The sequence below is a fragment of the Giraffa tippelskirchi genome, chromosome 4, assembly GCF_054371585.1.
Source record: "Giraffa tippelskirchi isolate mGirTip1 chromosome 4, T2T-mGirTip1v1.2.pri, whole genome shotgun sequence".
Taxonomy (NCBI): Eukaryota; Metazoa; Chordata; class Mammalia; order Artiodactyla; family Giraffidae; genus Giraffa; species Giraffa tippelskirchi.
The window spans coordinates 125,890,322-125,916,991 of NC_137278.1; the positions used below are offsets into that span (position 1 = coordinate 125,890,322).

Below are 26,670 nucleotides of genomic sequence, written 5' to 3' on the forward strand. Positions count from 1 at the left end.
TGCTAGGAGGGTGGCACATCCCACCCCTTCTATACCTTGACCTATACATCTCTTCTATTTGGCTATTCCTGAGTCGTATTATAATAAACCAGCAAATATAAATAAAATGTTTTCATAGAACCTGGGCAGGGTTTTATAGGGACCCCAATTTATTGTCATTGGTCAGCAGTGCAGATGACTGAGAACCTGGCAGTTGACATGGGGGCAGTCCTATGAGACTGAATCCTTTAATCTGTGGAATCTGATGTAGTGTCAGAATTTAACTGAATAGTTAGACACCCAGTTGGTGTCCAGAAAATTAGGTAATTGGTTCCTGGTGCTGGAAAACACTTCAGAGTGACCTTATTTGAAAAAAAGGGTAGATAGAGTTAAGATGAGAGTAGGCCCTGAATCCAATATTGACTTGTGTTCTTATAAAAATAGAGAAATCTGGACACATAGACAAATGCACAGAGAGAACACCATGTGAAGACAGAGGCACCACCCACCAGAAGCTGGGAGAGAAGCACGGAGCAGACCCTTATTCCAGAGCCCCTAGAGGGAGCATGGCCCTACTGACATCTTGGTTTTGGACTTCTAACTTTAGAACTATAACATTATACATTTCTGTTGCTTTAAACCACATAATTTGTAGTAATCTGTTATAGCAACCCTAGGAAACTAATACAGGGATTGACTAGATTTGGGAAAAGGGAGCCCTCAGGATGAATCACAGGTTTGAAGCATAAGTGATTGGAAGAATGGTGCTCCACTGAAAGAAATCAAAGTCCAGGGGGGAAAGTGGCTGTAAGAAATGGTTTTAATTTTGATTTTAGTCTGATACAATCACAGGATAATCAAATGGATGCCTTAGTGTTATAAACATTACAACACAAAAGAGTAAAAGACAAATCAAAAGAATATTGATGTAAGAATCAAAGCTAAAATTTTCCTTTTACCACATTCTAGCCAAATTCAATGAACTCTTTTCAACAATCATGAGCATTTATCTTTGATATCTTTCTTTCCTGTGGCTTATATAACAACATACTATAGCTTCTATCTCTATGACCATCTGACCATTCCTCTACTAAATAGCTACTTTCTCAGTCAACGTAGATCATAGTCCTTTTATTTCTCAGCCATTTCCCAAATCTGAAGGGTCTAATTACACATGTCTAATCTGAACTGAACTATTGACCTTCATGCTTTACGTTCCATTATTTCTGGTTACCTACACAATATCTTCACTTAAGAGTCCAGTACTTGTCTACGTGGATGCACTGTTATCAGTTTATACTGGACATGTGTTTAGTCAAATATATCTTCTCTTTGTACTCAACTGACACATGCTCTTTATTTCATTATGACAACTCCTCTTGTATCCTCTCACAGCTAAACACTTCCTATTTTCCTCTTTCTTATTTAGCACTGTAATAGTCTATAATTTTTTTTCTTTTGGAATACTTTTGGGAGTTATCATCCTTCACCTTCATTCTATACTGCAAGCCCAAATTCCAGACTTCTTATGTCATTTTAAGATTATTGTAATAGCTTTCTAACTAGTCTGTCTTCAAGCTTTCTTCTCTCCAGGAGAGTGGTTCTCAAACTTTAGTGTCCATACGGATCACATGGAAGTGACTAATAGATTCTTTAGGTATTGCATGTTATTTTATTTCTCCAATTAGATTATATGGTCAACAAGCACAGGAATTAATCATGGCTTCTATGTTCTGCTCAGTGTATAATGCCAGGCCACAAAACATATTCAATAGATATTTTACAACTTTAAGACTATGGTTCATTCCTTTTTCTAAACCATTTATAACCTCTAACCAAGAATTATTTTAAAGACATCTACCTTAGAATAAAGATCACAAGTTATTTCAAGGGCCTCAAAAGGAAAAGCACAAATCATTGTCCTCATACCAAGAGATTGCTCTTCATACTCACACTTCAAGAATGTGTGAGGAAAACATACAGAGGAGTCATCAATTACAGAAGGGCATTCCAACTCAAGACACCTGATCAAGCTTTTCCAAACAAATCAACACAACAAAATATCATTACACATTATCATTACATCTTCACGTAATGTCACTTACCAGAAATGACATAAGCTTTGTGCTTTAAGAGGTTGGAGTTGTAAGCAAACACAGTCAGATGGCAGTGAGCCATCTCACCTAGCCTGTAGGAAAAAAGATCAAGCTGCTACTCCCCAGTTATAAGAACCTCTCACAGGAAAGGAACTCTAAAGGATTATGATTTCTGCTCTAGAGTTAATACATATTTGTGCTGTTTAAAGTCTTACTATGGAAGAAAGTTGTGACTTTTGTCATTTAAAGAAATATTAAAAGTCTGCTGCAATTTTATGAATCCTCTTTAAGCTATCTTATAGCCAAAATTTTCATACAGAAATGTTAATTTGAATGGGAAAAGGGTCTGAGTTAAAGAAATTAATTTTATAGTGACTGTTTTGCCACAGGAAATAAGATTCATGTGCATTATGGCTTCAATGAAGAGCAGAGCAGTAGAGTATCTGGAATTAAAGGGGGAAATGAAAAGAGTAACAATGCAGAAAAGACACAGAATCAAGAATAGAAAGATGTAGATTTCAGTCATGGCGTTCCTAACTAGTCAAGTGATCTTGGCTACCTACCACTTCAGTTTCCTAATCTGCAAAAATCTATCTGAATACTAAGATCCTCCAGCCCTAAAATTGCATATACTTATATACTTTCGAAGTATTTCCATGTCACATGTATTGTCTGTTTTTTCACTTTAATTGAGGTACAGTTCTAAGCCTACAGGGTAGTGTTTCACATGATGGGACAGCTCTGGGTCATAATTATTTACTGAATTAACAACTTTCTACAACTTAAAATCATAATCCACAGATCACATTTTTAAAAGTAAAATAGGTATTTACTATATTCATACCCATCATTTGGCAGTTATTTCAGTAGGAAAAACATTCATCCTAGGTCAATACTGATCAAAGGTTATTTCACAAGTTTCTTAACATACCACCTTCTCCCCTTTTTCGGGTATACCTATGATTAGCTGATAATCTCTCTCACCACTGGATGTCACTTTTGCTCCAAAGGAAGTCAATCTAACCTAACCTCAATAATTAGAATCTGATCTCTAAGATACTTACCTCTAAAGCCTCAACATAAAAGTTTTTCTGTTAAAGATAAAATCAGCCCTTGTAATTTCTAACGATTTCCAGCTAAAATCTGGCTTCAGACGCTTTTAGGCTTCAAACAATACAGGGAAGCATAAGTAGGATTTCTGAGATCATCCCAAGCCATGAAAGAACTTCACTAAAACCCCATCAATACCCATACACTGCTCAGTACTTATATGGACAGAAAAAAAGAGAAAAAGAAGTGATAGACACAGGGGAAAAAACAATGAAACAACATAAGTATTTATATTTGAGTATAAAACACTGGTATTCCTATATAGTTAAGTACTGTTTTATAATCTCACTGTTATACTACTTTTAGCATAAAAGAAAGAGAAATACAATATTCATAAACCAAGAAAGTGGGGAAATAACAACTTTTAGGTTTCTCATGTTGTCACTCCAACTATCAGGACAAATTTGGCAGTTATATCTAATAACATAAACAAGTCACTAGGAACTGCGTCATTTCCAAATTCAGAATATGTAAATAATATACAGTTCTCTTAAGTAAATATGAACTACACTTACCAATAAACATACAGACATTAAGATACTGGTCTGTATATGTCTCGAAGTACCTTCCTCTTAGACCTTCTCACTTTCTCACACCAATGTCAGTACTAATGGAACTTATGAAATGAAGACATAACAAATCATTTGTGGGATTTTTTTTTAACTACGTTCCCCTTCACCCAACATATATGCGCCAATCTTGCTGAAAATAACTGCTGAATCTGCCATAGTGAGCCATGGTTACTAATGGGGCTATGTTGCATTCCTTGCGTCTGCTGTTGTAAAAACCACTGACTTAGATGAATCACTTGGTTACATTATTTCCATGATGCCCTGGACTAAAGTTTTTAGGTTCTGGAGAAAATATGCCTGCAAAGATGAAGTTTTAAAAAGATCATGAGTGTGGGAACTATCACAAGTGTTTCAGAAGCCAGGGGAGTCCTAGTTCCTTCTGCTGGGGTAAGGAGATACTTGCTCCTATATTCCTGAGTTGGAAACAAAAAAGTATTGGAACCACAAAAACAATGTTGTAAGAATTAGTTAAGCACAGTTGAAACAGACCTCATCACACTGTATTTTAAGTGAGGAATGAGTTAAATGAGCTTTGTATGGGCTGGTCTAGAAACTATCAATGAAAACCACCATCTCTGTGGAAAAACATATGTGGGCTCTGAAAAACTGACTTGTACACATATTTTGAAATAAACCTGTTGAGTAGTTTGCATCTTCCCAATTTATCTCTGCAAAGTTGACAGTAAAATGTCATGTTTAAATATCAAACTTAACATACCACTAAAGTCTGTTTTAATTATATATTTTATTCTCCTAAAATAGTTATGTTTTTACTCTACAGAAATAACTTTAATAAGAACCACTTGCCTTTTTTTGGGCAATTGCAGCTCGCTGCAATTTCTCTTTAGCTTGATTATACTTTTCTTCTCTGTCAGTGATACGTTCATGAAGCTTATGCTTTTCTTCCAACCACTGTATTTGCTTCTCTTCCAATGCCCTGTCGAAGAATGTATGCAAAACCTATTAACCCTTAGAATTAAATAGATATTACCACAAGCATAATCAAACTCACTACCTCCTTCTTCACCATATCCTTCCATATCCAACACAGGCATTCTTGCATGACCACGTATTTCCTACCACCACCATTAATGACTGTTTCCTATGAGCCAGCCACTGTGCTTATTAAACAGTACATGTACTACATCATTTATTCTTCACAAAAATCTTTTTATTTTTTAAATGAAGGATAATTGCTTTACAGAATCTCGTTTTCTGTCAAACCTCAACATGACTCAGCCATAGGTATACACATATCCCTTCCCTTTTGAACCTCCCTCCCATCCCCCCTCCCCATCCCACCTCTCTAGGTTGATACAGAGCCCCTGTTTTGAGTTTCCTGAGCCATACAGCAAATTCCTGTTGGCTATCTATTTTACATATGGTAATATGTTTCCATGTTACTCTTTCCATACATCTCACCATCTCTTCCCCTCTCCCCAGGTCCATAAGTCTGTTCTCTATGTCTGTTTCTCCACTGTTGTCCTGTAAACACATTCTTCAATACCATTTTTCTAGATTCCATATATATGTGTTAGGATATTTATCTTTCTTTTTCTGACGTCCTTCACTCTGTATAATAGGTTCTAGGTTCATCCACCTCATCAGAACTGACTCAAATGCATTCCTTTTAACAGCTGAGTAATATTTCACTGTGTATATGTACCACAACTTCTTTATCCATTCATCTGTCGATGGATATCTAGGTTGCTTCCATGTTGAAGCTACTGTAAATAGTGCTGCAATGAACAATGGGATACACATATCTTTTTCAATTTTGGTTTCCTCAGGGTATATGGAGAAGGCAATGGCACCCCACTCCAGTACTCTTGCCTGGAAAATCCCATGGACGGAGGAGCCTGGTAGGCTACAGTCCATGGGGTCGCATAGAGTCGGACATGACTGGGCGACTTCACTTTCACTTTTCCCTTTCATACACTGGAGAAGGAAATGGCAACCCACTCCAGTATTCTTGCCTGGAGAATCCCAGGGACGGTGGAGCCTGGTGGGCTGCCGTCTATGGGGTCGCACAGAGTCGGACACGACTGAAGCGACTTAGCAGCAGCAGCAGCAGCAGCAGCAGGGGGTATGCCTAGGAGTTGGATTGGATTGCTGGGTAGTACGGTGCTTTTATTCCTAGTTTTTAAAGGAATCTCCATACTGTCTTCCACAGTGGCTGTATCAATTTACATTTCCAACAGTGCAAGAGTGTTCCCTTTTCTCCACACCCTCTCCAGCATGTATTGTTTGTAGACTTTTTGATGATGGCCATTCTGACCAGTGTGAGATGATATCTCATTGTAGTTTTGATTTGCAATTCTCTAAGAATGAGTGATGTTGAGCATCTTTTCATGTGTTTGTTAGCCACCTGTATGTCTTCTTTGGAGAAATGTCTGTTTAGGTCTTTTTCCCATTTTTTGATTGGGTTGTTTGTTTTTCTGGTATTGCGTTGTATGAGCTGCTTGTATATTTTAGAAATTAGTCCTTTGTCAGTTGTTTCATTTGCTATTATTTTCTCCCATTCTGAGAGTTGTCTTTTCACCCTGCTTACAGTTTCCTTTGCTATGCAAAAGCTTTTAATCAGGTCCCACTTGTTTACTTTAGTTTTTATTTCCATTACTCTAGGAGGTGGGTCATAGAGGACCTTGCTTTGATTGATGTCATTGAGTGTTCTGCTTATGTTTTCCTCTAAGAGTTTTATAGTTTCTGGTCTTACATTTAGGTCTTTAATCCATTTTGAGTTTATCTTTGTGTATGGTGTTAGGAAGTGTTTTAGTTTCATTCTGTTACATGTAGCTGCCCAGTTTTCCCAGCACCATTTATTGAAGAGGCTGTCTTTGCCCATTGTATATTCTTGCCTCCTTTGTAAAAAAAAAAAAAAAAGGAACCCACAGGTACATGGGTTTATTTTCGGATTTCCATCTTATTCCATTGGTCTATATTTCTGTATTTGTGCCAGTACCATACTGTCTTGATGACTGTAGCTTTGTAGTATAATCTGAAGTCAGGAAGGTTGATTCCTCCAGCTCCACTCTTCTTTCTCAAGACTGCTTAGGCTATTCAGGGTCTTTCATGTTTCCATATGAATTGTGAAATATCTTGTTCCAGTTCTGTGAGAAATATCATTGGTAATTTGATAGGGATCACATCAAATCTGTAGATTGCATTTGGTAGCACAGTCATTTTCACAATACTGAGTCTTCCTACCCAGGAACATGGAATATCTCTCCATCTGTTTATACTGACTTTGATTTCTTTAGTTAGTATCTTACTGTGTACAGTTCATATCCTTAGATAAGTTTATTCCTAGATATTTTATTCTTTTTGTTGCAATGGTGAATGGGATTGATTCCTTAATTTCTCTGATTTTTAACTGTTAGTATATAGAAATGCAAGTGATTTCTGTGTATTGATTTTGTATCCTGCAACTTTGCTAAATTCACTGATTAGCTCTAGTAGTTTTCTGATACCATCTTTAGGATTTTCCAAGTACAGTATCATGTCATCTACAAACAGTGAGAACTTTACTACTTCTTTTCCGATCTGGATTTATTTCTTTTTCTTCTCTGATTGCTGTAGCTAGGACTTCCAGACATATGTTGAATAGTGGTGAAAGTGGACATCCTTGCCTTGATCTTAGGGGGAATGCTCTCAGTTTTTCACCACTGAGGATGTTTGCTGTAGGCTTATCATATACCGTCTTTACTATGTTGAGGTAGGCTCCTTCTATCCACATTTTGTGAAGAGTTTTAATCATAAATGGGTGCTGAATTTTGTCAAAGGCTTTTTCTGCATCTATTGAGATGATCATATGGTTTTTATCTTTCAATTTGTTAATATGGTATATCACATTGATTTGCATATATTGAAGAATCCTTGCATCCCTGGAATAAACCCAACTTGATCACAGTTTTTGATGTGTTGCTGAATTCTGTTTGCTAAAATTTTGTTAAGGATTTTTGCATCTATGTTCATCAGTGATATTGGCCTGTAGTTTTGTGTTGTTTTTGTCTGGTTTTGGTATCAGTGTGATGGTGGCCTCGTAGAATGAATTTGGAAGTGTTGCTTCCTCTGCAATGTTTTGAAAGTTTTAGAAGGATAGGCATTAGCTTTTCTCCAAATGTTTGACAGAATTCTCCTGTGAAGCCATCTGATCCTGGGCTTTTGTTTTTTGAGGGATTTTTGATCACAGATTCAATTTCAGTGCTGGTAATTGAGTTGTTCATAATTTCTATTTCTTCCTGGTTCAGTTTTAGAAGAGTGAACTTTTCTAAGAATCTGTCCATTTCTTCCAGGTTATCCATTTTATTGCCATATAGTTGTTCATAATAGTCCGTTACAATCCTTTGTATTTCTGCATTGTCTGTTGTAACCTTTTTCATTTCTAATTTCGTTGATTTAAATCTTCTTTTTCTTGATGAGTCTGGCTAAAGGTTTGTCAATTTTATTTATCTTCTCAAAGAACCAGCTTTTAGTTTTATTGATCTTTACTACTGTTTCTTTCATTTCTTTTTCATTTATTTCTGCTCTGATCTTTATGATTTCTTTCTTTCTACTAATTTTGGGGGCTTTTTGTTCTTCTTTTTCCAGTTGTTTTAGGTGTAAAGTTAGGTTGTCTATTCGATGCTTTTCTTGTTTCTATAGGATTGTATTGCCATAAACGTCCCTCTTAGAACTGCTTTTGCTGCATCTCTTAGGTTTTGAGTTGTCGTGTTTTCATTGTCATTTGTCTCTAGAAATTTTTTGATTTCTCTTTTCATTTCTTCAGTAACGTGTTGGTTATTTAGAAACGTATTGTTTAATTGCCATGTTTTTGTTTTCTCTACAGTTTTCTTGTAATTGATATCAAGTCTCATGGTATTGTGGTCAGAAAAGATGCTTCATATGATTTCAATTTTCTTAAATTTACTGAAGTTTGATTTGTGACCCAAGATGTGGTCTATCCTGGAGAACGTTCCAGGTGCACTTGAGAAAGTGTACTCTTTTGCATTTGGATGGAATGTCCTGAAGATATCAATGAGATCCATCTCATCTAATGTATCATTTTAGACTTGTGTTTCCCTATTAATTTTCTGTTTTGATGATCTGTCCACTGGTGTGAGTGGGCTGTTAAAGTCTCCTACTATTATTGTGTTACTGTCAATTTCTCCTTTTATGTCTGTTATTGTTGGTCTTAGGTATTGAGGTGCTCCTATGTTGGGTGCATTGATAGACATTTACAATTGTTATGTCTTCCTCTTAGACTGATCCCTTGATCATTATGTAGTGTCCTTCCTTATCTCTTGTAATCTTATTTTAAGGTCTATTTTGTCTGATATAAGAATTGCTACTCCAGCATTCTTTTGCTCTCCATTTGCATGGAATATATTTTTCCATCCTCTCACTTGCAGTCCATATGTGTCTTTAGGTCTGAAGTGGGTTTCTTGTAGATAGCATATATATGGGTCTTGTGTTTGTATCCATTCAGCCAGCCTGTGTCTTTTGGTTGGAGCATTTAATCCATTTACATTTAAACTAATTATTGATATATATATATTCCTATTGCCATTTTCTTAATTGTTTGGGATTGATTTTGTAGATATTTTTCTTCTGTATTTCTTGACTATATAAATTCGTTTAACATTTGTTGTAAAGCTAGTTTAGTGGTACTGAATTCTCTTAACTTTTGCTTGTCTGAAAAGCTTTTTATTTCTCCATAAATTCTGAATGAGATCCTTGCTGGGTACAGTAATCTTGGTTGTAGATTTTTCCCTTTCAGTACTTTAAATATATCCTGTCATTCCCTTCTGGCCTGCAGAGCTTCTGCTGAAAGATCAGCTGTTAAACATATGGGGTTTCCTTTGTATGTTACTCGTTGCTTGTCCCTTGCTGCTTTTAATATCCTTTCTTTGAGTTTAGTCTTTGTTAATTTGATTAGTTTGTGTCTTGGCGTGTTTCTCCTTGGGTTTACCCTGTATGGGACTCTGCACCTCTTGAACTTGATTGACTAATTCCTTTTCCATGTTGGGGAAATTTTCAACTATCATCTCTTCAAATATTTTCTCATACCCTTTCTTTTTCTCCTCTTCTTCTGGGATCCCTATAATTTGAATGTTGGTGCATTAGACATTGTCCCAGAGGTCTCTGAGACTATCCTCACTTCTTTTCATTCTCTTTATTCTGCTCTTCAGATGTTATTTCCACCATTTTATCTTCCAGCTCACTGATTTGTTCTTCTGCTTCAGATGTTCGGCTACTGATTCCTTCTGGAGTATTTTAAATTTCAGTAATTGTATTGTTTGTCTATGTTTATTCTTTAATTCTTCTAGGTCTTTGTTAATTCTTACATTTTCTCCATTCTGTTTTCAAGGTTTTTGATCATCTTTACTATCATTATTCTGAATTCTTTTTCAGGTAGTTTGCCTATTTCCTCTTCATTTATTTGGACTTCTGTGTTCCTTCACTTGTGTAGTATTTCTCTGTCTTTCCATTATTTTTCTTTTAACTTATTGTGTTTGGGATCTCCTTTTCCCAGGCTTCAAGGCTGAATTCTTTCTTCCTTTTGGTTTCTGCCCTCCTAAGGTTAGTCCAGTGGTTTGTGTAAACTTCCTATAGGGTGAGATTTGTGCTGAGTTTTTTGTTTGTTTGTTTATTTGTTTTTCCTCTGATGGGCAAGGCTGAGTGAGGTGGTAATCCTGTTTGCTGAAGATTGGGTTTGTATTTTTGTTTTGTTTGTTTAGATGAGGCATCCTGCACAGGGTGCTACTGGTGGTTGGGTGAGGCCAGGTCTTATTTTCAAATGGTTTCCTTTGTGTGAGTTCTCACTATTTGATACTCCCTAGTTCTCTGGTAGTCTAGGGTCTTGGAGTCAGTGCTCCCACTCCAAAGGCTCAGGGTTTGATCTCTGGCCAAGAATGAAGATTCCACAAGTGGTTTGTTATGGCATTAAGTGAGATTAAAACAAACACCCCCAAACAAAAAACCAAAGATGAACCCCAGACAAATGGCAGTTACAAAATCAGGCAAATAATAATTAAAATAATGGAATATACACACATATAGATATACACCCATAAGCAAAATCAAACAGTCCAACAAAAAAAAAGTACAGTAGATTGACCCAGCAAACAAAATTATATCTACCAGTTAAGAACAAAACTAACTAAAGCACAAACTGGAAAACAAAACTAAAGCAAGGTGCCAAGTGGGGAATAAAGCAGTGAAAACAAAACTAACAAATATGCTAAGAGGAAAGGAAAGAAAGAAAAGAAAGACTAGATATGCAAAGTTAAATAGAGGTAGATAAAAAAGATTTATATACATTAAAGATTAACTGCAAGGGGAAAAGAACAATAGGAAAAGCATACAAAGGAATAAATATAGAAAAAATAATAATGATTTAAAAAAAATTAAAAATTAAAATTATAAAAAAGAGGGGGAAAAAAGGAAGGAGAAGAAGAAAAAAAGAAAACCCCACAGAACTGCAAAAGCCCAACTCAGAGGCAGAGATTTATAACAACAAAAAATGTGACTGACAAGAAAAAAAAAGTTCAAGAGCTTAATTAGATTTTACAGTGCCAGTGAAATCTACAACAGCAGTGGGGGTTGAGGAAAAAAAAATCCAAAAGAATCTACACAAGTCAAAACGTAAGAATAATAAATGTCTTTCTTGAGTCACTGCTGCCAAAGTCCTTTCCCTCACTAGAGTCACAGTCTATCTCACCTCCCTAGGATGCCCTCCAACACTGTGCTGGTCTCTGGACCTTCTGTGGGGACAGCTCTGATTCTAATCTGGTCTTACTCCTGTGTGTTCTTGCCTCCAATGTCCACAGCTATCAGAACTAGTGCATTTTCTTTTGTGGGAGCTCTCAATGTCCTTTTATATATTCCATAGACACAGAGTCTGCCTAGTTGATCATGTGGGTTTAATCTGCAGCTTGTACAGCTGGTAGAAGATTTGGGGTCTTCTTCCTTAGACACACTGCCTCTGGGTTTCAACTGTGGTTTTATTTCCACCTCTGCCTGTGGGTTGTCCACTGGGGTTTGCTCCTGAGGCTTCCCTGGAGAACTTGGGTCTGCCCCAGTGAGGGCCAGTGTGGAGGTGGTGCAGCTGCTTGTGTAGCAGGGGTTCTGGGAGCACCAGGTCCTCAGGGGGAGTTGGCAGCTAGGGCAGCAGGAAATACAGTGTTCTAGAAGGGTATGGCAACCAGTATTGGCCAATATGCTCCTATATTCTTGCCTGGAGAACTGCCCTGACAGAGAAGCCTGGCAGGCCACAGTTCACAGGGTTGCAAAGAGTTGGAAAGGACCAAAGTGAACCTGCGTGCATAGATGCAAGACTTTTTTTGCCTGTGGCAGCGATGCCCCAGTGAGGGGGTGAGCGTCAAGGTGTCACAGCTGCTTGACTTGTGGGGAACCTCGTGGCACCAAGTGTGCAGGGACACGGACTGCCTCTGCCACAGTAGCTATGGCCCTATCAGAGTCTTTTTTTGAGCCTCTTGTAGGTGGTGATCAGAAGGCCTCTTTGGCCAGTCTTTCTCTGTAGCTCTGCCTGTTCAGGCACTTAGAGGGCTCCCTTGCCTGGGGTCCTTCTATGTTGTTCTGCACATCAGGCACATAGAGGGACCTCCCCCCCCCCGCCGACTGGGGTCCTACTCTGTAGATTGGCACATCAGGCACTTAAAGGGGCAGCCTGGGTGGGGACCTATTCTGTAGTTCAGGGCCTCAGGCGTTTGATGGGCCAGCCTGTTGTTCAGCTGCCCATGCTGGTGTGTTGGGAGAGAGGCTATGGTGATGGCTCCACCACCTATGCATGACTCAGCAGTATCGCCTTGCTTCCACGGCTGCCTGGCTTTGCTCCACAGGCATCTCCCACCACAATCTCCTCCCTCACATCCCCTTGATCTGTCTTTCTGCAGTCAAAAGCAGCCCTCGCCCTGGGATTGTGCCACAATCCCTAAACTCCAGCTTCCAGCTGCTGTGCCTTCCAGGGGACCTGCGTCCCTGTCCGGGGTATGTATGGCTGTGCCAAGGACTATGTGATTCTCATTCCATTTAGGCTGCCACAGACCAGGTGTTTCACTCTCAGCCTTAAATGTTTCTCCTCTGACTCAGAAAATTGCCCCAATGTGGGGAGAGGACACCTGCTTCAGTTCCCCCACCCACCGAGGGCAGGTCCAGTCCTACTAACATTCCTGTCTTTTCCCCTAGTTCCTTCCTCCTACCGCGTTTTTCATGGTTCTATATATTCTTTTCCACTGGTCAGGTACTTCTGTCCGCTCTCAGCTGGTGTTCTGCATGCACTTTTGTCTCTGAAGGTGTATTCCTGATATATCTATGGAGAGACATGTACTCCATGTCCACCTACTCCTCAGCCATCTTGTTCTCCCATAAAAATCTCAAGTTAGATAATTTCTATCATCTCCATTTTATAGTTGAGGAAACTGAGGCTTAGGGCTGTGAACTAACTTGCTTAAAGACTTACACCTAGTTAATGGCAGGACAAACAACTGATAATCCAGCTTTGAACTATGATACCACCAAGCTATTAAAAACTGAGCCCAGTAAAGATGGCTAAAATCAGCATTGTTATCAAATGTTAATGTGGTATGTTTTGTAGCTAGAGTAAATTTCATATACATGCTATTTTATAGTAACATCATAACAACTTACATCTTTAAAGCTCTTCTGTATAATCTATGATTTTTTGTATCCTCACTATAGGCAGTACAAATGAGATAGACAAACCCTGAGGAGTCAGACGGCGTGACCAAAGTCATACAGATTTTAAGGGTCTTCGCTGGGACCAAAATCACATCTTACTGACCCCTAGTCCAGCTATTTTCTGCTATGTAATCCTATAAATGGGCTTCCCTCGTGGCTCAGTGGTAGAGAATCTACCCACCAATGCAGGAGAAGAGGGTTCGACTGCTGGGTTGGGAAGATCCCTTGGAGAAGGAAATGGCAACCCACTCCAGTAGTCTTGCCTGGGAAATCCTGTGGAAAGAGGAGCCTGGCAGGCTATAGTTCATGGGGTTGCAAAGGGTTGGACACAACTTAGCGACTAAACAACAATCCTATGAATAACATTCAGAAACCAATGATAAGTTGGTTAAATTTGCTAGCTATCCTGTTATTAGAATTCTTAAGCATGTTTGAAATCAAACACTTAAAGACTTAAAGGATTCCACAAACAAAGGATTCCAAGATACAAATTCCTATTTTTTTTTTGCAAAATATAAGCAAAATAATTTGGACTCTGTGGTATGTCACAACACATTATGGACAATTATCTTGCTTTCTTGAAATTCAACCACATATACGAAGCCATGGACAAGCCTTAAAAAATGAAAAACTGAAAATAAGGAAAAAAAATTTATGTGGCAAGCAAACTTCAGAAGAAAAAATGTGAAAAGAATAATGTTTTATAGATTGAAAAACTTATAATGACATGGTATAATAACAAAGCAAATACAAAATAGCAGTTTTCTACCATATATAAACAAAATTTTCCAGGGAAATCTTGATCACCACAATCATCTCCCTACAGTTCACTAGACTGTCTACTACTAAGAGATTCCAAGATCAAAAAATATAAACAAATAAATGAGATTTTCAAAGAGAAAATACAAAAGATTATAGTTCTAATTCTAGGAAGTAAATTGTACACATCAAAAATTTTGTTTCTGACTTCTGGCATTCAGAAGAATTTATATATTTGAAGTAAGAAATGTATTGATTTACTCAATGAATAAAGAAGTGTATCTTTGAAGGTTTTCAAAATACTGTGGTCAGGCAGAATTTTAAGAGGTCTTTTCTTTTTTTTAAAAGCAATCTAAGATTTCTAAAAGCTCATCTCTAGAAACAGCAAATACATTACCTAAGACCACTGTACCTGTCAATGGGCTATTTTAACTAGTTACCAAAATAAATTCACCACTGGAATCATGTTAAAAGAACTATATATAATACAGCAGAAAGAAGAAACAATTTGTACATAAAAAAAGCAAACTCTACTTTTCAACTTCTAGTTGTGCTTTTTCAGCTTGGCTTCTTAAATTTCGGCATTCCTGTTTTAACCTCTCCACCATTTCCTTCAGTATTTGGTTTGAATTCAGCAACTCATTTTCTGACTGTGCCAGTGAGGTCACTTGGATCTGCAAACCACTGATTTGCTTAAAAGAGAAGAAGAGAGACATAAACAAATGCAACAGAATATGAGAGACACAGAAGATACTAAGCACAAATGCCCCACCCAACTGATGTGCCCTTGGGGATACCCTGGAACAAAATAATAAAAAACAGCAGCATTAGGATCATTTCTTAATATAACCAGAGACTATAAAGAACCTTATTCCTCAGTCTGCAACTTGCCCAAATAAGCAGGCCAGAAGAGATACTAGAAACGGGGAGAAGGGTTCTTAGAAAGACAGCAGCGAGATGAGCAAAGAGAATCCAAATATGAGTCTCCTGGGAAAGTACAGATTTTAAAAGGTGAGCTGGGAAAGCGGCTAAGAAAATCCATCTCATACTCCCACAAACCTTGTGATTACCACTCCGTCAGGGGGTTCTTGGAGAAGGCAATGGCAACCCATTCCAATACTCTTGCCTGGAAAATCCCATGGACGGAGGAGCCTGGTAGGCTGCAGTCCATGGGGTCGCTAGGAGTCAGACACAACTGAGCAACTTCACTTTTACTTTTCACTTTCATGCATTGGAGAAGGAAATGGCAACCCACTCCAGTACTCTTGCCTGGAGAATCCCAGGGATGGGGGAGCCTGATGGGCTGCCGTCTATGGGGTCGCACAGAGTCAGACATGACTGAAGTGACCTAGCAGCAGCAGCAGGGGGTTCTGCTTTCTGAACAGTCAGAAATCATAAATCCAGAAAGGCTCACTCTCACATTGTTTCTGAGTAGTTTTCAAGCATTCTATACATCCAGTGTTGGGCAGAAGAAAGATGATTTGAGAAACCTAATGAATGGTAGGGATTCCTTTGCCTCTAGAACCATTTATCAAACTGTGAAATGTCACTCAGGCTTCTCTATCCCAGTTTACCTTTATCTGGGGGTACTTTTTCTCATGAAAAGTTGTTGATTATCTAGTTACAAATTAACAGGCTAGGAGATTCACACCACTGCTCTTAAGATCTATCCAAATAACACATTTGGGACATATTTATACCTACTTCTTGCAAAAGCCAATTTACCAATTAATAAACAAGTTCTCATTTTTCTTTCACTTTCTTCTACCTCTAAAAGCCATTCTCTGAGAGAAGTTAGGAGGCAGAGAGTTAAGTGATTTCAGATCAAAAGAATCCATTATAAGACTCAAGAGTCAAAAGAAACCAGATTCTTTATGCAATAAAGAAGAAATAATTCCATTACTTTCTGATGGTAGCAAAGCCACCTACAGAATTATATAGGTACAAAAAGCAATTGTCAGAAAAATAAAGTAAAAAGGTATGTCTCAGATTTCTATTTTAGAATGAATGTCTCTGGAAGAACTATTCAGTATTTTTAACTGCAGCTGTAAATATTAAATCTTTATTATAGATGGCTGAACAAGCAAACTTCAAAGAGCTTAATACTTTTCCATATCTTCAGGATGACAGAAAGCCCAATGTCAATGAAACTAGATAACTTTTGAGTATTAAACATTATGCCCTCCTACTTCAGACTCAGAAACCATAACTACATATGCAAAGCATAAATCCTAAAAATGGAATTTTCACTCATAATATGTTTTGCCCATATAAATCTTTCCTGAACCCAAACAACTTTAATTAAAATATGAATTTCCTTCCATAAATACAACTCTTTAGATTTCATAAGGTGTAAAAAAAAAAAAAATAGCTCATGGAATAAGAAATGCAAAGTTACAAGACAATCACTCAAGTAACTCAAAACAGGGATGATCTTTCCAATTCATTTTTTAAATTCATAATATCAAAATACTGTCCTTTAAACTATAATTTTAAAAAACTGATCTTGGGACTTCTCTGATGGTCCTGTGGTTAATAATATGACTGTCAATGCAGGGCACAAGGGTTCAATCCCTGGTCCCAGGAACATGCCACATGCCATGGGGCAACTAAGCCCATGTGCCACAAGTGCTAAGCCCACACACCACAATGCTGAAGCCCAAGCACCCTAGGGCCCATGCTCCACATTAAGAGAAGCCACAGTAATAAGAAGCCTGCACACCACAACTAGAGAGCAGCCCCTGCTCACTGCAACCAGAAAGACTGCGTGAAGCAATGAAGACTAGGCACAGCCATAAGTAAATAAATGGTAATAAAAAATTGATCATGGGCCACAGCATATAAATATTTTAAGAAAAACAGCAATTAGCAAAAGAAACAATAAACTAGAGCTTAAAGAGGTTTAAACACTTTATCTTTACATATCAACCTCATCAATTCATTATCAATTGAAATATTTTCAGAATTCTTATATATAAAATTACAATAGATTCAAAACACAGATTTAAAGAAGCACTTAAAAAAATAAAAGCAATATGTTTGCTAAAATCATACCTGTTTCAGGTCAGAATTTTCTTTTTTTTCTTTTTCTGCATTGTCAATATCCACAATTTGTTGTTGAATTTTTAACCTAAAAGTCACCACCCAACAAAAGATATTATTAAAAATCCATAGCTCATATATTTCACTGAGTTAGACAATCATCTTATTGAGTATTCATATTGACACATGGCATTGTCTTTATGCAAAGTGGTAGATTCAAAGGCAAAGATTTTGACTTCAGGCAACCAAGTTGTGTTCATATATAGATAAAATGTAACAAATTTCTACTTCTGCTATGAAAAAATCTATGAACTATGGGCACAGAGAAAATGAGAAATCAATTCTATCTAGAAGGATGAGAGATTACTACATGGAGATGTAACTCTAATGCGTAGGGTTCTGACAAACACAGGAAACAGCCTGAACAAAAGGCTTTGGTGGAGGAGAGCACAATGGGTCAGTAAGGCAAGAGAAAGTAGTACATACAGTTCAGGAGGAGCCATCTTACAGCCAGGCAGTGTTTCACAATTTACAACATGCTTTCAGATATACTGCTTCTTCATTTTCATTCCACTAGGTTATACAGCTTCTAAATGTATCTTTAAAGCCTACCTTGATGTCTAGAGTATAACAGGCATTTAATTAAGGTAAGCTAGTTTAGTAATTTCTCACAATAGTTCTATGGAAGTAAAAAGAGTCATCTTTATAATTCCAAATAATACAGAAAGAAAGACTGCGGCTTAGCTAAGTCAGGCCCAAATCACATGGCTGCCAAGTAGCCAAATTAAGACGGGATAAAGGTCTTCTCATACCCAAGTATTCCTGTGTCCCACTTCATTATGCTGCAATTATACTGATTTTAAATCCAGATGACACCACCCTTATGGCAGAAAGCAAAGAGGAACTAAAGAGCCTCTTGATGAAAGTTAAAGAGGAGAGTGAAAAAGTTGGCTTAAAGCTCAACATTCAGAAAACTAAGATCATGGCATCAGGTCCCAACACTTCATGGCAAACAGATGGGGAAACAGTGGAAACGGTGGCAGACTTTATTTTCTTGGGCTCCAAAATCACTACAGATGGTGATTGTAGCCATAAAATTAAAAGATGCTTACTCCTTGGAAGGAAGGTTATGACCAACCTAGACAGCCTATTAAAAAGCAGAGACATTACTTTGCCGACAAAGGTCCATCTAATCAAGGCTATGGTTTTTCCAGTGGTCATGTATGGATGTGAGAGTTGGACTATAAAGAAAGTTGAGCACCGAAGAATTGATGCTTTTGAACTGCGGTGTTGGAGAAGACTTTTGAGAGTCCCTTGGACTGCAAGGGGATCCAACCAGTCCATCCTAAAGGAGATCAGTCCTGGGTGTTCATTGGAAGGTCTGATGTTCGGCTGAAACTCCAATACTTTGGCCACATGATGCGAAGAGCTGACTCATTTGAAAAGACTCTGATGCTGGGAAAGATTGAGGGCAGTAGGAGAAGGGGATGACAGAGGATGAGATGGCTGGATGGCATCACTGACTCAATGGACATGAGTTTGGGTGGGCTCCGGGAGTTGGTGTTGGACAGGGAGGCCTGGCATGCTGTGGTTCATGGGGTCGCAAAGAGTCGGACACGACTGAGTGACTGAACTGAACTGAAATTCAGAATTTAAAAGAAAACTATCTAGTACAAGACACCATACTATGTTCTGTAAAATGTGAGTTTTCATCCCTGAAATGAACGAACACTTACACAATTTGTGTCCCCTTCAAAAGGAATGATACATTCTCAGCCAAAACCTTAAAAACACAGTGCATCCCTGGTGACCAAAGGACTAACCTCATGAGAAAGACTTTACACTAATTAGCTTTGACAGGATAAACTCTCAACCCTCCCTTTTAAAAATCCTTCAAACACTTTCCTCAAATATAATTTGTTTGGCACGTACTCTTTATAGTTTAGCATTAATGGCATGCCTTTTCAACCTAATTAAAACTTCTTCGTGGGAAGACAACATTCTCAAGGGCCTAGAGCTGTGCTTTAAACACTAATAAAGATTCAGTAAGTATTTGCTGATGGACTAAATGAACCAACTCAAATCTTGGATTAGATATTTAAATGCAAAGGTGGTTGGACAATATGACAAGGAAGAAACCATAAAATACACTGCTCCTGAGATACGTACATACAAAGCCAGAAACAATTGCTCTAAATGAAGAGAGCCAGTCTTGCTCTGCCTGTGCTCCTTTGACAGGACCAGTCATACTCTGAGTCTGTAAGTCTAGCTATACATCACGCTCTAAAACCTGTGCATTTTTCCCTTAAATGTTTTCGGTGTTATTAACTTGGCACTTTTAGGTTACTGAGTTAATAAAGGTTTCTTTCTACGTAACCATGAAGATGAAAATAAAGGAGAAAACACTGTGGAGGAGTTAAAGTTAGGCTTAAAATATATCTTGGCTCTTGTCAAGATTTTGGATACACCTGGTAAATCAGTTAAGAAACAAGACCCAGTTATGAAAGCGTTAGTGTTTGCTTTCTAAATAAATTATGTAGACATGAAGAGAAACAAAAATGCCCTACATACAAAAATCAAAGCCAAAGAAACCAAAAAAGTGATCGAGTATCTAACAATTATTAAACATGAAAGAGATAAGAATATCATTTCGGTAGACTATAAAAGATGATCTACATAATTCTCTTCAGTTCACTTTGCTGAAGCAGTGATAGGTTAGAATTCACAAATGACTGGAGATTTTTATTTCTTTAAGGAGAAAATTAGTCCTTGATTAAAGATCATTATAGTTAGGATTCTAAGGGATATTTAAATTTAACAAAAAATAACCTTAACAGGGATTGATGATTAAGGTTTAGGGATAAATTCAATGGTCTTAAATTTCAGTAACAGTAAGAGTTCAAACATGTAGATATTATTTTGAAAAAGTGCTGAAGATGATTAGAAGGTTTTGAATAGTCAAAGGGTGTCACAAGCCAAAAGAAAACAAGTTTTAAAAGTACAAAGTATAAAAGAAAGTACAATTCATTTTCATAAAAGGATCACTGAAGACTACATAAAAGAATCACTGAAGACTACATAAAAGAAATGCAATCTGAACTGAACCTTTCAGGCAAAATAACAGTCTGAGGAGAATGTAGAGGTGAAGAAGAGGGTAACTGCTGAAGCAAGACTCCAGAGGAAATAAACGGGTGGGATGAAAAGCACTACTTACTTTGGATACAAAGGGAGAACAGAATCTAAATAGAAAGGGAGGAAAGGATGGTTATAAAGATACAGGAATTCTCAGATAGTAGGAAGTGGAAAAAATTATATCCAGGAGCCTTTGCTCAGATACAAGTAAGAACACGTTGGAACAGTGGACAGAGTTTCCAAGCTGAATGGCAGCAGGGGAACCAGCCTTAGAGACTGGAGGAATTTTTTTTTTAAGTACAAGAACTATCAGTTTCATTATCTTCAGTGAAAATGGGGTGGAAAGAGAAAAAAAAATAAGTGTCTGAAATGACTGGCTCCTGGGCTGGATGAAGCACAAGCTGGAATCAAGATTGCCTGGAGAAATATCAATAACCTCAGATATGCAGATGACACCACCCTTATGGCAGAAAGTGAAGAAGAACTAAAGAGCCTCTTGATGAAAGTGAAAGAGGAGAGTGAAAAAGTTGGCTTAAAGCTCAACGTTCAGAAAACTAAGATCATGGCATCTGGTCCCATCACTTCATGGGAAATAGATGGGGAAACAGTGTCAGACTTTGTATTTTGGGGCTCCCAAATCACTGCAGATGGTGACTGCAGCCATGAAATTAAAAGACGCTTACTCCTTGGAAGGAAAGTTATGGCCAACCTAGATAGCATATTAAAAAGCAGAGCCATTACTTTGCCAATAAAGGTCTGTCTAGTCAAGGCTATGGTTTTTCCAGTGGTCATGTATGGATGTGAGAGTTGGACTATAAAGAAAGCTGAGCGCCGAAGAATTGATGCTTTTGAACTGTGGTGTTGGAGAAGACTCTTGAGAGTCCCTTGGACTGCAAGGAGATCCAGCCAGTCCATCCAAAAGGAGATCAGTCCTGGGTGTTCATTGGAAGGACTGATGTTGAAGCTGAAACTCCAATCCTCTGGCCACCTGATGCGAAGAACTGACTCATTGGAAAAGACCCTGATGCTGGGAAGGATTGAGGGCAGTAGGAGAAGGGGACGACAGAGGATGAGATGGCTGGATGGCATCATTGACTCGATGGACATGGGTCTGGGTGGACTCAAGGAGTTGGTGATGGACAGGGAGGCCTGGCATGCTGTGGTTCATGGGGTCGCAAAGAGTCAGACACAACTGAGTGACTGAATTGAACTGAACTGAAGAGATGACAAGGTCTCCAAACCACGGCTAAGTGAAAGGGCTTAGAATCAAGATGAAGAATGCCAGAATTAAGATAAAATAAACAAATGGCTAAGGTGTTAGAAGAGTTTAGAATATGAATAGTACGGTCAATAAGAATGATGGGAAAGGACAGAAAATAGAGAAAAACTAAAACAGAAGCGAAGGTCCTCAGGGACCATTGGGGAATATTCTGTATGTCAGTAACTGGTAGAAAAAAAGACAGGCATGAGATGGATGCAAGGAACATCAAAGGCAAGAACATTTTAACCAAAGTTAGTCAAACAATTGCAGGTGATTCTTAACCAGCAGAGGCAGAAAGCTGAGTGCCAAAGAATTGATGCTTTTGAACTGTGGTGTTGGAGAAGACTTTTGAGAGTCCCTTGGACTGCAAGGAGATCCAACCAGTCCATCCGAAAGCAGATTAGTCCTGAGTGTTCATTGGAAAGACGGATGTTGAAGCAGCAGATACAGGAGTTAGGAAAGAAGAGAGGAGGCAGGTGAAAGGAGGGAAGAAATCACTCTCATCCGGCACATTTGAGTTCCTAGATCCAGATGTCCATGAGACCAGCACAATCCCTGTCCTGTCCACAATATATCTCAGCCAATAAAGCACCCTCCACCCTGCCACCACTTTTTGTTCTGCCTGAGTTAGCTGAAGCTGGGTTATTGTCATAACCAAAGTTGGCTGGGTATGCTATCTTATTTAAAATGTGTAATTTTAACATGTTTTTAATTTACAGGTAACTTTGTAAATTTTACAAACTCATGGGGGGGGTAGCCTTTTGAAATACAGAATACTAATTAGAATAATCATTTTATTACCAGGGACAGGGGAGCCTGGTGGGCTGCCGTCTATGGGGTCGCACAGAGTCGGACACGACTGAAGTGACTTAGCAGCAGTAGCAGCAGTGATGAAGAAACCATGTTAATTGAAGACATGAGACTGGAATGTAATTAATAGTTGAAAGCATCTGCCAAAGTGATTAATTCCACTTTGTAAATAAATGGATACTTCTGCTTTATATGCTTTAGACTTTTCATAACCTTAGCAAAACCTTTTTCTCCACAGGTAGTCTCTTTCTGACCTACCACAAATTCTAAGTAAGACAAGTCACAATGATGATTGTTTTATTAACTGGTCAAAATAGACCTGGTTGATAAAGCTAGACTTAATAAATCAGAAGATCAGAATTGCCATGGCAAAACACAATTGTTGACTATTAAAAAATGCACAAATTTTGTGAATTAACCCTTCTGCTAATTAATATATTTTACGTTGGTTACTAGGTCCTTATTTTAATAAATTAGGGTCCATTAGACATTATAAATGGCCTGGAGAAACTGAAGAGGAATCAAAAAATGATCAAAGTGGCTAAAATAATATAAATTCATTTATATTTAAAAAATACAGGAATGAAAGCTGCTTTATATAGCATAAAAGAAAATGAGGGTCAAGTTCATTATTGTCTTCAAGTGATGATTGCTGCACATTTTATCACTATAGCAACAGAAGCCTGAACCAGGAGAAACAGGCTTAAATTCTAACAGAAAGGATTGTAATTGGCCAAATGGTGGGACCATAATAAGATAAAACATTAGAGTGAGGTTTCTGGGGTGAAGGCAGGCCCCTCTCTCCTTTCTGGAGACTGTCAAGAAGAGATTTAAAAAAGAGCCAAACTGTCCTGATTCATTAAAAAAAATAAGTACCCACCTAAAAGCAAAGAGTAGCATAAGATTGGCTCTCAAAATCCGTAACAGATTTATGATCCTAGAATTGTCGTAGCTAACATTTAAATTAATAGCTCATAAAACCTGACATTTGTAAATAATACACATATCTTTGCCTGAGGTGATTCTTTCCTGTGTGTCAGGAAAAAAACTGTGTTCCAAAACATAACCTACAGCTTAATGAACATGATTTAAAAAAAAAAAATCTCTCAACTGTAATCTATATAATTAGAAAGTCATTAAGGTTTTAGACTTTAAAAAAGCAGATATAGGGGACTTCCAGGTAGCAAAAGATAACAGTAAATGCCTAGTTCTATGTTTATATATATATATATATATATATATATATATATATATATCCTACAAAAAATACAGAAAACCAAGATCAAATAAAGCCATGCAAAATCACATCTTTCACATAAGTGGAAGACAGAAAATGCCCAAACTTCAAAATACCTCTAACGAAAAAGAGGAAGATCACTTGTCCCTTTCAGGACAGAGAGTATGTCTTAGCTATCTGATTCTTCTGAATGCCCAGTATCTAGAATTGAGCTTGGCACATAGTATATGCTCAACAAATGTTTGTTGAATGAAAAACTTCTGACTCCCAGTATAGTGTTCTTTGGGCTTCCCTGGTGGCAATAGTCGTAAAGAACCCGCCTGCCAAAGCAGGAGACGTAAGAGATGTGGGGTTCAATCCCTGGGTCGAGAAGATCTCCTGGAGAAGGGTACGGCAACTAACATCAGTATTCTCATCTGGGAAATTCCATGGACAGAGGAGCCTGGTGGGCTACACTCCATGGGGCCACAAAGAGTTGGACACAATTGAAGCAACTTAGAACACAAATATAGTACACGGAGAGATAGGCCATATTCATGGACTGGATAGACTTGAGATGACAATTCTTCTTAAACTGAGCTACAGACTCAATGCAATGCCAATCAAAATCTTAACAAGTCTTTGTGATAAACTGATTTTCAAATTTATGTGGAAAGGCAAAGGACCCAGAGAAGCCAAAACAATCTTGCACAAAAAGAACAAGGTAGAAGGCATGCACTACCTGAATGAAACTTACTATGAAGCTACAGTAGTCAAGAGAGTGATACTGGTGTCAAGACGGACATACAGATCAATGGAATAGAAGAGACCAGAATACAGACACACACATATATAAGGCCAACTGATTTTCAACAAAGGTATCAAAATAATTCAAATATATGAGAGATCTTGGCAAAGATTATATGGGAATACTCTGTACTAGCTTTACAATGTTTTGTTAGCTATGAAATTATTTCAAAATAAAGTTTAAAAAATATATGCACATATAACCTAATACTCTGTAGTTCCCTTCTGGCCGACTCTTCTGCCATCTGTGAAGCTCGCAATTTCTCTTCACACTGATCCTTTTCAGACTGCCTCCAGACATCATGTTCCACTTTCATTTTCTCTAAATCCGCTAATCTGCTCTCAAGTTCTAGCCTAAAACAACAAATGATAATTACATTACAAGAACTACAATAAGCACGATATGACAGCAAAATGTTTTCATCTGCAAGGAGATTTAACACAAAATAAGGTAATTAATTACTTACTTTTCATCTTGTAATTCCACAAGTTTTTGATAACCTTCTTCTTTGGCAGCTTGTACTTTACGTATTAATTCACGGTCCTTTTCTACTAAGAGCGCTTTGTGGTGTTCAACAGCTGATTTGAGAATTTCATTGTCTGACTGTAATCCTAGTATTTTTTAAAGAAGAACACTCTACTATATTTGATGTTATTAAAAAGAAAAATTGTAATTAACAGCAAATATTCATAAGTCAGTAAGACAAAAGAACATAGAAAGTCTCTCCAGATACATATCTCAAAGATCTTTACATTTGTTGACAAGTTTTTCTTAATGAAAAAGACTACTACTCAGACTTCATTTGTCATTTTATTAAGCATGCACACAAAAAAAACCTTAATAAATGGTATATACATTTACTCATTTGGATCTTGAGAGCTGGGGACATCGACCTGGGTAATATCAAAAGAGGTTTAAATACCTCTAAAAGGGTTCTGTAATCTAAATCCCACAGAAAGCTAGCTAGGAAGCAGAGTGAATAAAATCAAAGCCTGTTAGAACTGTTAGATTTCTAATATAAATTGGAAGCTTTCGAGTATGTCCAATGAATTCACAAATTTTCCTTGTAATGACAAGTATTTTGTACATGGAATAATTAAAACAAATTCACATCTAACTCAAAGTTTAAAAAAATGCAAAGCTGGCTCTCAAACTCTAAGTTTCAAAGAAAATTTGCTCCCTAACACTATGAAAATCCATGAGTCAACACCAAGCAGAAATTAATAATGAAAACAGTCATTCATCATAAGCTCTGTCTGAAACTGGAGTCTAGTTCAACTAAAGACCAATTTGATGACAGCTGCAGGTCCAGGCAGCTTATTTAAATACTTAAGAAAAGTCAGGAACAATATAAATTCTAAGAAATCTTGATGATAAGGACATTCTAAGGCTAAACTGGAGTTTAAAAATAAGCTGAGGCTGAACGAGACCCAACAACTGGCTTAGCATCTACCTAAGAAAAAAAAATTTGACTTAAAAATCGGGCCTGAAACCCACCTACGTTCCTTACATTCTTTGGAATTAAAATGATCTGAGACTAATAATCACATGATCTAAAGAGATTTTAAGTTTATAAACACTGGAAGTATGGAATCCTATCCATAAAGTTTCACTTAATTTATGTATTAATCAAATAACTATGATATAACCATAAGATTGATTTTTTAAGTTACATCATAGAATGAACATTTAACACACAAACAAAAACCATACACATGTGCTCTAAAATTAAAATTCAATTAAGCTTAAAATTGGAAATAAAAATTCAGTTTGATCTATTTTAGTAATCTGAATTTATATCTGACAATAACAGTAAAAAGCACGGGAAATCATATATTACCATCCAGTTCACTTTGAATTTTATTCCTTTCTCTTTCTAGCTCACTCTTAGCTCTTGCTGCCTCCAGTTTGATGTCTGTTATTTCTAGTTTGTTTGAATGCTTAAGCTCCTTTACCTGTTGATAATCAGAAATTGAAATTACTATTGGTCATTTTCTTGCCACTAAGTGCTAACCCAAAAACATTAGGAGAAATGAGAAAAACCTTTGGTAGCAGAGTACAGAGTGTAAGCACCTTCCAGGAGGGAAGATGCTTCAGTGCCTAGAACAGTACTTGGCACTGAGAAAACAGTCTGCTTCTAACTGAACTGAGTCACTTCTTTAAATAGCTGGATGGGGTCATCT

At 37.5% G+C, this 26,670-nt stretch overlaps 1 protein-coding gene across 5 annotated transcripts in view; it reads right to left on the reverse strand.

Annotated features, from left to right (window-relative positions):
- CEP83 (centrosomal protein 83) overlaps positions 1 to 26,670 on the reverse strand; it is a 79,658-nt gene that overhangs the window by 15,595 nt on the left and 37,393 nt on the right. For all 5 annotated transcript variants that reach the window (XR_014082568.1, XR_014082569.1, XR_014082570.1 and 2 more), the window contains 6 exons: positions 26,328 to 26,442; positions 24,954 to 25,098; positions 24,691 to 24,840; positions 17,273 to 17,348; positions 14,753 to 14,910; positions 4,565 to 4,694 (listed from right to left, as the gene is read on the reverse strand). Coding sequence is in view for 2 of the 5 variants with exons in the window: in XM_081592167.1 (XP_081448293.1) it covers positions 4,565 to 4,694; positions 14,753 to 14,910; positions 17,273 to 17,348; positions 24,691 to 24,840; positions 24,954 to 25,098; positions 26,328 to 26,442 (774 nt within the window). In the remaining 3 variants the exon portion in view is untranslated. The remainder of the gene's footprint in view (positions 1 to 4,564; positions 4,695 to 14,752; positions 14,911 to 17,272; positions 17,349 to 24,690; positions 24,841 to 24,953; positions 25,099 to 26,327; positions 26,443 to 26,670) is intronic.